Source organism: Scyliorhinus canicula, chromosome 4 (assembly GCF_902713615.1).
Source record: "Scyliorhinus canicula chromosome 4, sScyCan1.1, whole genome shotgun sequence".
Lineage (NCBI taxonomy): Eukaryota > Metazoa > Chordata > Chondrichthyes > Carcharhiniformes > Scyliorhinidae > Scyliorhinus > Scyliorhinus canicula.
In genome coordinates this window covers 204,543,910-204,557,021 of record NC_052149.1, presented here as the reverse complement: position 1 = coordinate 204,557,021, position 13,112 = coordinate 204,543,910, and the positions used below count along the sequence as shown (strand labels likewise).

The 13,112-nt window shown below is 44.9% G+C and overlaps 1 protein-coding gene across 4 annotated transcripts in view; it reads left to right on the top strand.

Annotated features, from left to right (window-relative positions):
- Positions 1-13,112, top strand: part of fnip1 (folliculin interacting protein 1) — a 151,283-nt gene that overhangs the window by 64,650 nt on the left and 73,521 nt on the right. For all 4 annotated transcript variants that reach the window (XM_038795933.1, XM_038795932.1, XM_038795934.1 and 1 more), the window contains exon 3: positions 12,397-12,537. In XM_038795933.1, coding sequence (XP_038651861.1) covers positions 12,397-12,537 — 141 coding nt within the window. The remainder of the gene's footprint in view (positions 1-12,396; positions 12,538-13,112) is intronic.

Below are 13,112 nucleotides of genomic sequence, written 5' to 3'. Positions count from 1 at the left end.
GTGGCCAGAAATAAGGAGTGAATGTGCACTTCTGAAGAACATTTCATGACCAGAGGACATCCCAAAACATATCACAGCAATTGTAGTCGCTAATGCAGTATAGAGAAACACAGCAAAAGAAGACGTTGGTTGCAGACTTTAAAAATATGCCAGGAAACCTGAGGGGGAATATCAAGACTAGCATTTGTTTTTTAATTATTAGAAGGAAAGGGCTGCTCTCAAGAAATGTGGACACTTTAAAAACAAGTGGTGGTAATATTGCAAATGGAAAAAGGAAATGACAGACATGTTGAATAGTCACTGTCAGTCTTCACAGCGGGCAGCGAGAATATCATTCCTGGCATTCCAGGGAAACTAATGGCGAATCAAGAATTGCTACTCAATAAAGTGAAAGAAAGCAGGATTAGAAGCAATTGTGGCATGAAAGAATGGCAAATTCCCAAAACTGACGCATTTGAAGACTATTGCTGATACTTCAGCAATAATCTTCCAAAGTGCTCTCAGTTCAAGAATTTGTTTCTTTCAGATCAGAAAACAAAAATTCAACTCCATTACTTAAGATAGGTGAGCGAAAACCTCGGAAATGTATATACCCGATAAATTGCTGTGGGGAAGGTTTAAGAACCTAAAATTTAGAACAGTGACTGAGCATTTAGAGAAATTTGACCTGGGCACCAATGCGGATTTACAAAATGTTGGCCATGTCAAACAGAACTAATTGAATTTTTTGAGGAAGTAACATTAACAAGGGTTTCCAGGAAACATTCAATAAGCTTCCATATAAGAGACTTCAGCCAAAATTAAATTGAAGGTAACTTATTGGCCAGGGTAGAAGACAGATTTGGGATAATAGATATGTGCTCAAATTGGAAGGGAGTAACTCATGCTATCCCACAAGATCTACACTGGGGCCTCACCTATTCATTATATTAACTGCTTGGATAACACAGAGCCACGGGGAGGCTGTGGCATAGTGGTATTGTCACTGAACTAGTAATCCAGAGACCCAGGGAAATGATCTGGGTTTGAATCCCACCAGGGTAAGTGATAGAATTTAAACTCCATAAAATATCTGGAATGAAAAGTCTTATGACTATGAAACCATTGTCATAAAAACCCCTCTGGTTCACTAATGTCCTTTAGGGAAGGAAATCTACTATCCTTACCTGATCTGGCCTACATGTGACTTCAGACCCACAATGCAGTTGACTCTTAACCTGCCCTTGAGGGCATTTAGGGGTGGCCAATAAATACTGGCACAGCCTGCGATGCTCACGTCCCATCAGCGAATTTCAAAAAAGATATATCCAAGGTTATTGATGTTGCAAAGCTCAGTGACATGGTAAGCAGTGTGAATAGGAGCATAAATGTTGCAAAACGATATTGATGAAGTTCGAAAAATTTAGATAAATTACACGTGAAACATTTCAAAGCTCGATTTGCGTGTATTTTGGATTAAAAACAGATTTAGAACCATAGAAAAGTTACAGCACAGAAGGAGGCCATTCAGCCCATCTTGTCCATACCAGCCTGAGGACACCCACGTGCCCTTTCTAATCCCACCTACCTGCACCCGGTTCATAGCCCTGTAGTTTACATCATGGAAAGTGAAGATCCAGGTACGTTTTAAAATAATTCAGGGTTTCTGCCTCCACCACCAACCTCGGCAGCAAATTCCAAACTTCTACCACCTTCTGCATAAGAAAAATTCTTCCTCATGTCCCCTCTACACCTTCTGCCACTTATCTTGAATCTATGTCTCCTGGTTCTAGAATTCTCCATCAAGGGAAACAATTTTATCCTGTCCACTCTATCACTTCCCCTCATAATTTTGTATACCTCAATTAAATCATTCCTCACTTGCCTTTGTTCCAAGGAAAATAACCTTTATCATTGTCACAAGTAGGCTTACATTAACACTACAATGAAGTTACTGTGAAAAGCCTCTAGTCACCACGCTCCGGCCCCTGTGCGGGTACACAGAGGGAGAATTCAGAATGCCCAAATTACCTAACAGCACGTCTTTGGGATTTGTGGAAGGAAACCGGATTGCCCGGAGGAAACCCACGCAGACATGGGGACAATGTGCAGACTCCACACAGACAGTGACCCGAGCCGGGAATCGAACCTGGGACCCTGACACTGTGAAGCAACAGTGCTAACTACTGTGCCAACGATACACTGTGCAAAGCCTTCAACTCCCTTGACAGCTGTCGATGCTGGCCATCGTATAGCACCAGGTGCTGCACCTTGGCAAGGACGGGGTTGGCTTGTGTCCAGTCACAAATACACAATGCACTGACACAAATGGAATCCATAAAATTCAGGACAGCAATCACTACAAGTGCTTTCAAGTCTTGGTGAACACAGGCATTTTAATGATCAATTTTTATGTGTCTTGTGATTTGTTTGCCCTGGCCAGTTCCTCAGACAGCATAAATGGAAATTTTAGATTTGAATGCATACTGGACATTACTGAAGCTCCTGTTCTGAGGCTATCATGTAACACTGAATGCTAACAAGAGAGTGTAACTGCGAGTGAGGCAGGTATGGGGACCCAGAAGGTAACAATGGAGGAACTTTGGTTCTTGACCAACAGGCCCGAGGTTCTTGTAGATTGTGTGGAGGGAAGCAGTGACTGCAGGGTGGATAAGCAAACTTACCATGGCACTATGGTACAGGAAGCCATTCAGGGTTGAGTAATAAAAAATAATGCAGTTGTTGCAAAGGATGATAGTCAAGTGGGGGGAGATAGATGCAGTTCTCTGAGTCCTGAAGACTGTGTTGTCTGCTTGGTGCCAGAGCTATAAAGGAAATCTCCTCCAGGCTGGAGAGGAATTTCAATGAAGAGGGGAGGATCCAGTTGTTGTGGTCCATGTATGTACGAACAGCATAGAGAGGATTACGAAAGAGGTTCTGCTGAGGGAATATGAGCAGATAGGAGCATAGGAGCAGAATTCAGCCACTCGGCTCAGCGACTCTGCTCCGCCCTTCAATCATGGCTGATATTTTTCTCATCCCATTCTCCTGCCTTCTCCCCATAACCCCTGATTCCCTTATAGATCAAAAAACTATCTATCTGTCTTAAAGACACTCGGTGATTTGGCCTCCACAGCCTTCTGCGGCACAGAGTTCCAAAGATTCACTACCTTCTGAGTGAAGAAATTCCTCCTCACCTCTGTTTTAAAGGATCGTCCCTTTAGTCTGAGATTGTGTCGCCTGCTTCTAGTTTTTCCTACAAGGGGAAACATCCTCACCACGTCCACTCTATCCAGGCCACTCAGTATCCTGTAAGTTTCAATAAGTTCCCCCCCCCCCCCCCGCATTCTTCTAAACTCCAACGAGTACAGACCCAAAGTCCTCAACCGTTCCTCATATGACAAGCTCTTCATTCCAGGGATCATTCTTGTGGACCTCCTCTGGACCCTTTCCAAGGCCAGCATATCCTTCCTTAGATACGGGGCCCAAAACTCTCTCAATACTCCAAATGAGGTCTGACCAGAGCCTTATATAACCTCAGAAGAACATCCCTGCTCTTGTATTCTAGCCCTCTCGACATGAACGCCAACATTGCATTTGCTTTCCTAACTGCTGACTGAACCTGCACGTTAACCTTAAGAGAATCATGAACAAGGACTCCCAAGTCCCTTTGTGCTTCTGATTTCCTAAGCATCTTCCCATTTAGAAAATAGTCTGCCTCTCCATTTCTCCTTCCAAAGTGCATAACGTCACACTTTTCCACATTGTATTCCATCTGCCACTTCTTTGCCCACTCTCCTAGCCTGTCCAACTCCTTCTACAGCCCACCTGCTTCCTCAATACTACCGGCCCCTGTACAGATCTTTATATCATCCGCAAACTTAGCAATAGTGCCTTCAGTTCCTTCCTCCAGATCATTAATGTATATTGTGGTCCCAGCACCGACCCCTGAGTACACGCGGGCAGAAAGCTAAATAGTCTTGTTTAATGCTTCAATCCCAATTAAGGGGGAAACAATAATTGTTACACTGCAATAGCTAATATATTTACTGATGCTGGAGTGAATCCAACAAATCATAGAGATTTGCCGAAGGGGGCCATTCAGCCGATAGAATCTGCATCGACCCTCTGAAAAAGCACTCTACTCGAACCCCATTCCTCCACCTCAATGACGTAACCCCACCTAACCTGCACATCTCTGAACACTAAGAGGCAATTTAGCATGGGCAATCCACCTAATCTGCACATCTTTGGACTGTTGGAGGAAACCAGAGCACCCGGAGGAAATCCATGCAGACACGGAGAGAACGTACAAACTCCACATAGACAAGGGCCGGAATTGAACCTGGATCCCTGGTGGTGTGACGCAGCAGTGCTAACCATAGTGCGACCAATCTACTGTGGCATTCCAATGTATGTGCCATGGAATTTACAGTGCAGAAGGAGGCCATTTGGTCCATCAAGTCTCTGCACTGGCCCTTGGAAAGAGCACCTTACCCAAGCCCACATCTCCACCCTATCCCCGTAATCCAGCAATCCCACCTAACCTGTTTGGACACTAAGGGCAATTTAGCGTGGCCAATCCATCTAGCCTGCACATCGAACCTGGGACTCGAGCTGTGAAACAACTGTGCTACTGCCGCCCGTACCGTAAAAGAACAGAACCAGCAGGAAGCATATTGAGCATACGTACAGGGCAGCATTAATTCAAGCAAATAGGATACTCAGAAATGCAGATGGAGATAACTTCCTTGCTACAGAGTTGTCTCTTAAACTTAGAACTTGTTTTCCCAGATTTAGTCAACTGTTGATTTAGCGGCATCAAAGTTACCCAATGTTTCTTTGTGGCAGGTTGCAGTTTATCAATTTATGACTGAGCTGATGTATCTTTATCAATGCCTTATGATGTATCCATGATTTGTCATACATCATGATCCATGTTTGTCAGGAACTGTCACATATTAGAGGATATTCCATATCCTATGCCACCGAATGTTGGTGTCTTTGAGCACAGTATTATACCCAGGCATGTTTAGGAACTTTTAAACTCTTGTCCAGCAGATGAACTCTGCTTTTAATTTTTATCCCTACGTTGCAGATTCACTCTTTTTAATCCACAGAATCAGTTGTTTTAATCTTATAACTCCTCATTACAGCTGGATTTCTTCACAAGTGCAGGGGATAGCAGTAAAGATAATTGAACTCACTTTATTTGAATGCATGGAGCTCCTGCAACAGGATAGATGAACTAGTGGTACAAATAGAGATAAATGCTTTCGATGTAATCCTGATAAAGAATGACAGAAGGACTTTTTTCTTTTTACAGTCTGTGGGCTTCACTGGCTAGGCCAGCATTTGTTGCCCATACCTAATTGCCCTTGAGAAGGTGATGATGAACTGCCTTCTGGAACCACTGCAGTCCATGTGGTGGAGGTACACCCACTGTGCTATTAAGGAGGCGGTTCCAGTCTTTTGACCCAGCGACAGTGAAGAAACGGCGATATATTTCAGATTTGATTTGATTTATTGTCACATGTACCGAAGTACAGTGAAAAGTACTTTTCTGCGGCCGAGGGAATATACACAGTACGTACATAGTAAACTAAAGAATAATCAACAGAGAACATTGACAAATGGGACATTGACAAACAATGATTGGTTACAGTGCGGAACAAGGGGCCAAACAAAGCAAATACATGAGCAAGAGCAGTATAGGGCATCGTGAATAATGTTCTTACAGGGAGCAGATAAGTCAGAGGGGGAGTTGATGAGGAGTCTTGTAGCTGTGGGGAAGAAGCTGTTCCTATGTCTGGATGTGCGGGTCTTCAGACTTCTTTTAAAATAAATTTAGAATACCCAATTATTATTTTTCCAATTGAGGGGCAATTTAGCATGGCCAATCCACCTAACCTGCACATCATTGGGTTGTGGGGATGAAACCCATGCAGACACGGGGAGAATGTGCAAACTCCACACGGACAGTGACCCATGGCCAGGATTCGAACCCGGGTCCTCAGCGACACAGTCGCAGGGCTAACCACTGCGCCACTGTGCTGCTCTGGGTACCTTCTGTACCTTTTGCCTGATGGAAGGGCCTGGAAGAAGGCAATGCCTGGGTGGGAGGGGTCTCTGATAATGCTGTCTGCCTTCCTGAGGCAGCTGGATGTGTATACAGAATCATGGACAGTGACCCATGGCCGGGATTTGAACCTGGGTCCTCAGCGCCACAGTCGCAGTGCTAACCACTGCGCCACCGTGCTGCCCTGGGTACCTTCTGCCTGATGGAACAGTCTGGAAGAACGCAATGCCTGGGTCGTAGGGGTGTCTGATAATGCTGTCTGCCTTCCTGAGGCAGCGGGAGGTGTATACAGAATCAATGTGGGGGTGGCAAGCTTGTGTGATGTGCTGAGCTGAGTTCACCACACTCTGCAGTTTCTTGCGATCTTGGACCAAGCAGTTGCCATATCCAGGCTACGATGCTCTCTATCGCACTTCTGTAGAAGTTTGTGAGAGTCGATGCAGACAAGCCAAATTTCTGCCAAAAGTCAGAATGGTGAGTCGGGATGCCAAAAGTCGGGATGGTGACTGACTTGGAAAGGGACATTCAGGTGGTGGTGTTCCCATGTATCTGCTGCCCTTGTCTTTCTCGTTGGTAGTGGTCGTGGGTTTGGAAGGTGCTGTCAAAGGGGCATTGAGTTCCTGCAGTGCATTTTGTAGATGTTCCACACTGCTGCTACTGTGTGTCAGTGGTGGAGGGAATGAATGTTTGTGGAAGGGGTGCCAATTAAGTGGTCTGCTTTGTCGTGAATGGTATCCAGCTTCTTGAGCGTTATTGAAGCTGCATTCATCCGGGCAAGTGGTAAGTATAACATCACACTCCTGGTTTCTGCCTTGTAGGTGGTGGACAGGCTTTTGGGAGTCCGGAGGTGAGTTACTTGCCACAGGATTCCTAGCCTCTGATCTGCTCTTGCAGCCACAGTATTTATAATGCTAGTCCAGTTCAATTTCTGATCAATGGTAATCCCAGGATATTTATCGTGGGGATTCGGTGATGGTAATGCCATTGAATGTCAAGTGGCAATAGTTTGATTCTCTCTTATTGGAGATGGAGATGTCCGGCACTTGTGTGATGCAAATGTTATTTGCCAGTTGTCAGCCCAAGCCTGGATATTGTCCATATCTTGTTGCATCTGCACATGGACTGCTTCAGTGTCTGAGTTGTCGTGAATGGTGTTGAACATTGTGCAATCATCACCGAACATCCCCACATCTGACCTTATGGTTGGGCCAAAGACACTACCCTGAGGGACTCCTGTAGTGATGTCCTGAGACTGAGATGACTGACTTCCAACCACGACAATCATCTTCATTGTCCAACAAGTGAAGATTTTTCCCCCTGATTCCCATTGACTCCAGTTTTCCAGGGCTCCTTGATACCATTATCAAATGTTGCCTTGATGTTGATGGCAGTCACTCTCACCTCATCTCTGTAGGTCAGCTCTTTTATCCATGCTAGAGCCAAGGCTGGAATGAGGTCAGAAGCGTACTGCCCCTGGAGGAACCCAAACTGAGCATCAGTGAGCAGGTTATTGCTAAGTAAGTGCCGATTGATAGCAGGCACAGGGCTCGAGCTGGCTTTTAAAGCAGACCAAGGCAGGCCAGTAGCACGGTTCAATTCCCGTACCAGCCTCCCCGAACAGGCGCCGGAATGTGGTGACTAGGGGCTTTTCACAGTAACTTCATTTGAAGCCAACTTGTGGGAATAATCGATTTTCATTTCATTTTCATTTCATTTCATGGCCCCTTCCATCACTTTACTAATAATTGATAATAGACTAGTAGCATGGGAATTAATCGGGTTGGACTTCTCCTGATTTTTGTGGGCAATATTAAGCGTCGGTAGAGTCTAGTGTTGTAGCTGTACTGGAATTGCTTGGCTCAAGGCATGGCAAGTTCTAGAGCATAAGGGTGGCATGGTGGCACACTGCTGCCTCCTGCCGCCAAGGACCCGGGTTCAATCCCAGCCCCGGGTCACTGCCAAGTGGGGTTTGCACATGCTCCTTTGTCTGCCTGGGTCTTACCCCCACAACCCAAAGATGTGCAGGGTAAGTAGATTGGCCACATGCCCCTTAATCAAAAATAAAATTGGGTACTCTAAATTTATTTTTAAAAAATGTTCTGGGGCACATGTCTTCAGGACTATTGCTGGAATATTGACAGAGCCCATAGCCTTTGCAGTATCCAGTTCCTTCAGCCCTTGATATCACGTGTGACAAATTGAATTGCCTGAAGACTAGCATTTGTGATGCTGGGGACCTCCGGAGGAGACGGAGGTGGATCGTCCACTCGGTACTTCTGGCTGAAGGTGATTGCGAATGCATCAGCCTTATCTTTTGCACAGATGTGCTGGGCCCCTCTATCATGAAGGATGGGAATATTTGTGGAGCCTACTCCTCCTCCTCCAGTGAGTTGTTTAATTGTCTACCACCACTCGCAACTGAAGGTGGCAGGACTGCAGAGTTTATAACTGATCCGTTGGTTGTGGATTCCGTCTTGCTGCTCTTGTAGCTTCACCAGATTGACATCTCATTTTTCGGTATGTTCTGTGCTACTCATGGGATGCCCTCCTGCACTCTTCAATGAACCATGGTTGATCCCCTGGCTTGGTGATAATGGTAGAATGGGGGATATGCCGGACCATGAGGTTACAGATTGTGGCTGAGTACATTTCTGCTGCTGATGGCCTTCAGCGCCTCATGGATGCTCAGTCTTGAGTTGCTAGATCTGTTCTAAATCTATCCCATTCAGCACAATGGTATTGCCACATAACATGGTGGAGGATATCCCAAAGTGAAATCAGGACTTTGTCTCCAACAAGGACTGTGTGATGGTGACTCCAACTGATGCTGTCATGGAGAGATGCATCTACGGCAAGCAGGTTGGTGAGGATGAGCTCTAGTATTTTTTTGCTTCTCTTGTTGGTCCCCTCACAGCCTGCCAACGTCCTTGTCTAGCAGCTATATCCTTTAGGGCTTTATCAGTAGTGGTGCTACCGAACCATACTTGGTGGTAGACATTGAAGTCAACACCCAGAGTTCAGTCTGTGCCCTTGCCACCTTCAGTGCTTCCTCCAAGTGGAGTACAGACTTATCAGCTGACAGTGGATGGTGTGTGGTAACCTATAGGAGATTACCTTTCCTATGTTTGACCTGAAGCCATGAGACTTCATGGGGTCCGGAGTCAATTTTGAGGACTCACAGGGCAACTCCCTACTGACTGTATACCACTGTGTTGTCACTTCTGCTGGATCTGACCTGCCAGTGGGAAAGGACAAACCCAGGGGTGTGGTAGTGCTGCCTGTGAAGTTATCTGAATGGTATGACTCCTTGTAGGATTTTAGAGTCCAATATTAAGGATGAGTACTTGGAAGTGCATGATAAGATAGGGCTGAATCAGCACCGCTTTGTCATGGACAGGTCATGCCTGACAAATCTGATAGAATTATTTGACGAGGTAATGAGGAAGTTAGATAAAGGCAAGCCAGTGGATGTGATCTATTTGGATTTCCAGAAGGCCTTTGAAAAGGTGGCTGCTACGTAAGATAAGAATCCATGATGTTAAGGGCAAGGTATAGATATGGATAGAGGAATGGCTGACTGGCAGAAGGCAGAGAGTGGGGATCATAGAATTTACAGTGCAGAAGGAGGCCACTCAGCCCATCGAGTCTGCACCGGCTCTTGGAAAGAGCACCCTACCCAAGGTCAACAACTCCACCCTATCCACATAACCCAGTAACCCCACCCAACACTAAGGGCAATTTTGGACACTAAGGGCAATTTATCATGACCAATCCACCTAACCTGCACATCTTTGGACTGTGGGAGGAAACCGGAGCACCTGGAGGAAACCCACGCACACACTGGGAGGATGTGCAGATTCCGCACAGACAGTGACCCAAGCCGGAATCGAACCTGGGACCCTGGAGCTGTGAAGCGATTGTGCTATCCACAATGCTACCGTGCTGAGGGTCTTTTTCAGGATGGCAGCCGGTGACTGGTGGTGTTCCACAGGGGTCAGTGTTGGGATCACAATGAATAACGCTATACTTTAATAACCTGGAATGACAAACTGAGGGCATTGTTGCTAAGTTTGCAGATTATCCAAAGATATGTAGACGGACAAGTGATTTTGAGGAAGGAGGCTGGCTGCAGAAGGATTTGGACAGGCTAGGACAGTGGGCAAAGAAGTGGCAGATAGAATAAAATATGGAAAAGTGTGAGGGCATGCATTTTGGAAGTAAGAATAGAGGCATAGACTTATTTTCTAAATGGGAAGATGCTTATGAAATCAGAAGCACAAAGGGACTTGGAGTCCTTGTTTATGATTCTCTTAAAGGTAACGTGCAGGTTCAGTCAGCAGTTTGGAAAGCAAATGCAATGTTAGCATTCATGTCGAGAGGGCTAGAATACAAGACCAGGGATGTTCTGCTGAGGCTGTATAAGGCTCTGGTCAGACCCCATTTGGAATATTGTGAGCAGTTTTGGGCCCCGTGTTGGCCTTGGAGGGGGTCCAGAGGAGGTTCACAATGACCTTGGGAATTAAGGATTTGTCATAAGAGGAGTGGTTGAGGACTCTGGGTCTGTACTCAATGGAGTTCAGAAGGATGAAGGGGGAATACTGAAAGGCCTAGATAGTGGATGTAGAGAAGATATTTCCACTAGTAGGAGAGACTGGAACCCGAACGCACAGCCCCAGACTGAAGGGGCGATCCTTTAAAACTGAGATAAGCAGGAATTTCTTCAGCCAGAGGGTGGTGAATCTGTGGAACTCTTTGCCGCAGAAGGCTGTGGAGTCCAAATCACGGAGTGTCTTTAAGACAGAGATAGATAGGTTCTTGATTAATAAGGGGATTGGGGGTTGCAGGGAGAAGGCAGGAGAATGGGGATGAGAAACAGTGTATGTGTTGGCTATGATTTTCCAAAATACAGTGGATTCAGGAATAGTTGCAGCATATTAGAGGTTAACAGATGTAACTCAGATCAAGAAAGATGGGGAGAGAAAAGTGAGAACTATTGGCAAATGCACCTGACATCAGTCATTGGGAAATGCTGGCATCTATCACTAAGAAAGTCTTAACGATACACTTTGGAAAGCATAGTATGATCAGAACAAGTTAACATGGTGACCCTGGATTCATAAGTAGGCCAGACCAGGTAAGGAGGCAGATTTCCTTCCCTGAAGGACATTAGTGTAGCAGATGGGTTTTTACAACAATGGTTTCATGGTCATCATTAGACTTTTAATTCCAGATGTTATTTAATTCAGATTTCATCCTCTGCTGTGATGGGATGTGAACTGGGGTCCCCAGAGCTTTATCCTGGGTCTCTGGATTACTAGTCCAGTGAAAGTACCACAACACCACTGCCTCTGCTTCTTATCTTAAAACTGTGGCCTTTAGGAAAGGAAATCTGCCATCCTTACCTGGTCTGGCTTACATGTGACTGCAGATCCACAGCAGTGTAGTTGACTCTGAGACGTCCTGAAATGGAGGGCAGTTGGGGATGGGCAACAAATGCTAGCACTGCATCCCATAAATGAATTTTTTTTTAAACTGAATATATTTAAGGCTGAAATTGGCAGGTATCTCGGGGAACCAAAGGAAATGTGGAGTGTGTGGGAGCTTGGAGTTGAAGTCCAAATCAGCCTTGTTCATAGAAAATAGAACATACAGTGCAGAAGGAGGTCATTTGGCCCATCGAGTCTGCACCAACCCACTTAAGCCCTCACTTCCACCCTAACCCTGTAACCCAATTAACCCAACCTCCTTAACTTTTTGGCCTCTAAGGGAAATTTATCATGGCCAATCCACCTAACCTGCACGTCTTTGGACTGTGGGAGGAAACCAGAGCATCCGGAGGAAACCTACGCAGACACGGGGAGAATGTGCAGACTCCGCACAGACAGTGACCCAGTGGGGAATCGAAATTGGGATCCTGGTGCTGTGAAGCCACAGTGCTATCTCCTTGTCTACTAATGGTGGAGCAGTATTGATGAGCTGTATGGACTACTATGTTCATCTAATGTTACTGTTGCAGTGCTACCTAGAGGCATTTATACCATTGGCATCCTGAGTCTTCAACTCTTAATATATAATAGTCATCAATATATAACAGCCAGCAAAAGTTCCAGCGCAGAAGTATATTATTTGACCCATGGCATGGCAGCTCTTTTCAAAGAGCAATCGAGTTAGTCCCACTTTCCTGATCTTTCCACATATTCCTGTGATGCTTTCTCCAGTTGTTGGGTAAAAACTTTTCCTCATGTCTGTCACCTTTGGTTCTTGTACCAATCACTTTAAACCTGTTTTTAAATGATCTAGTAGAACAGCGCTAACTCTTAACATTTTCCTCCTCACAGAAAGTGTGCAGTGATATTCAAGTGAAGATTCTTGAGAAATACTGTCCTACAAAATGCAGTACATGCACCAGCTCTTCAGACAGTCTCTCTTCCTCAACTTCTTCAGCTCCTAATTCTAAAGATCAATCTTCTAAATGCCAGGTAAGGCCTGAATATGCGACATTTAACCCTGACATTTGTTGCTTCTCTTTGAAAACTGCAATCAGAAAATTCTGTTCATTTAGTTGATTCAATTCATTGTTTTAGAATTATTTTTAGAAAGTGGCGAACAGGTTTTATCGTACTGAAGCTTGTACTGTTATTGAAGTGGCAGCGATGACGTGTGCTTGCCATGTCAACTGAGATGGCAACTAACCATCCTGTTGGATATGTGAAGCTTTTCAATTGTAAAAATACCTTTAATACAGGTTTTCCCCGTTATTTAGATCTGGAGCAATGGTATTCTCAGCTGTATGAGATTGGTAAATAATTTTGAGCCTATTCCTAGCACTATGGTAAAACAATTTACCTCTTATGGTTACTCACTAGACATCAGCAATGAATAAAAATAATCTTTGTTGATGACCTTTTAGCACTTGTCAATGACTGGTCATTTTTTTTTTAACAAACAAATTTATTGAGGTATTTTAGGCATATAGAAAAAGTGACAATGTACAGTACAAAAAAAGAAAGCCAAGACACAAATTACAAAATAAACATAGTGCAAACCACGGCTC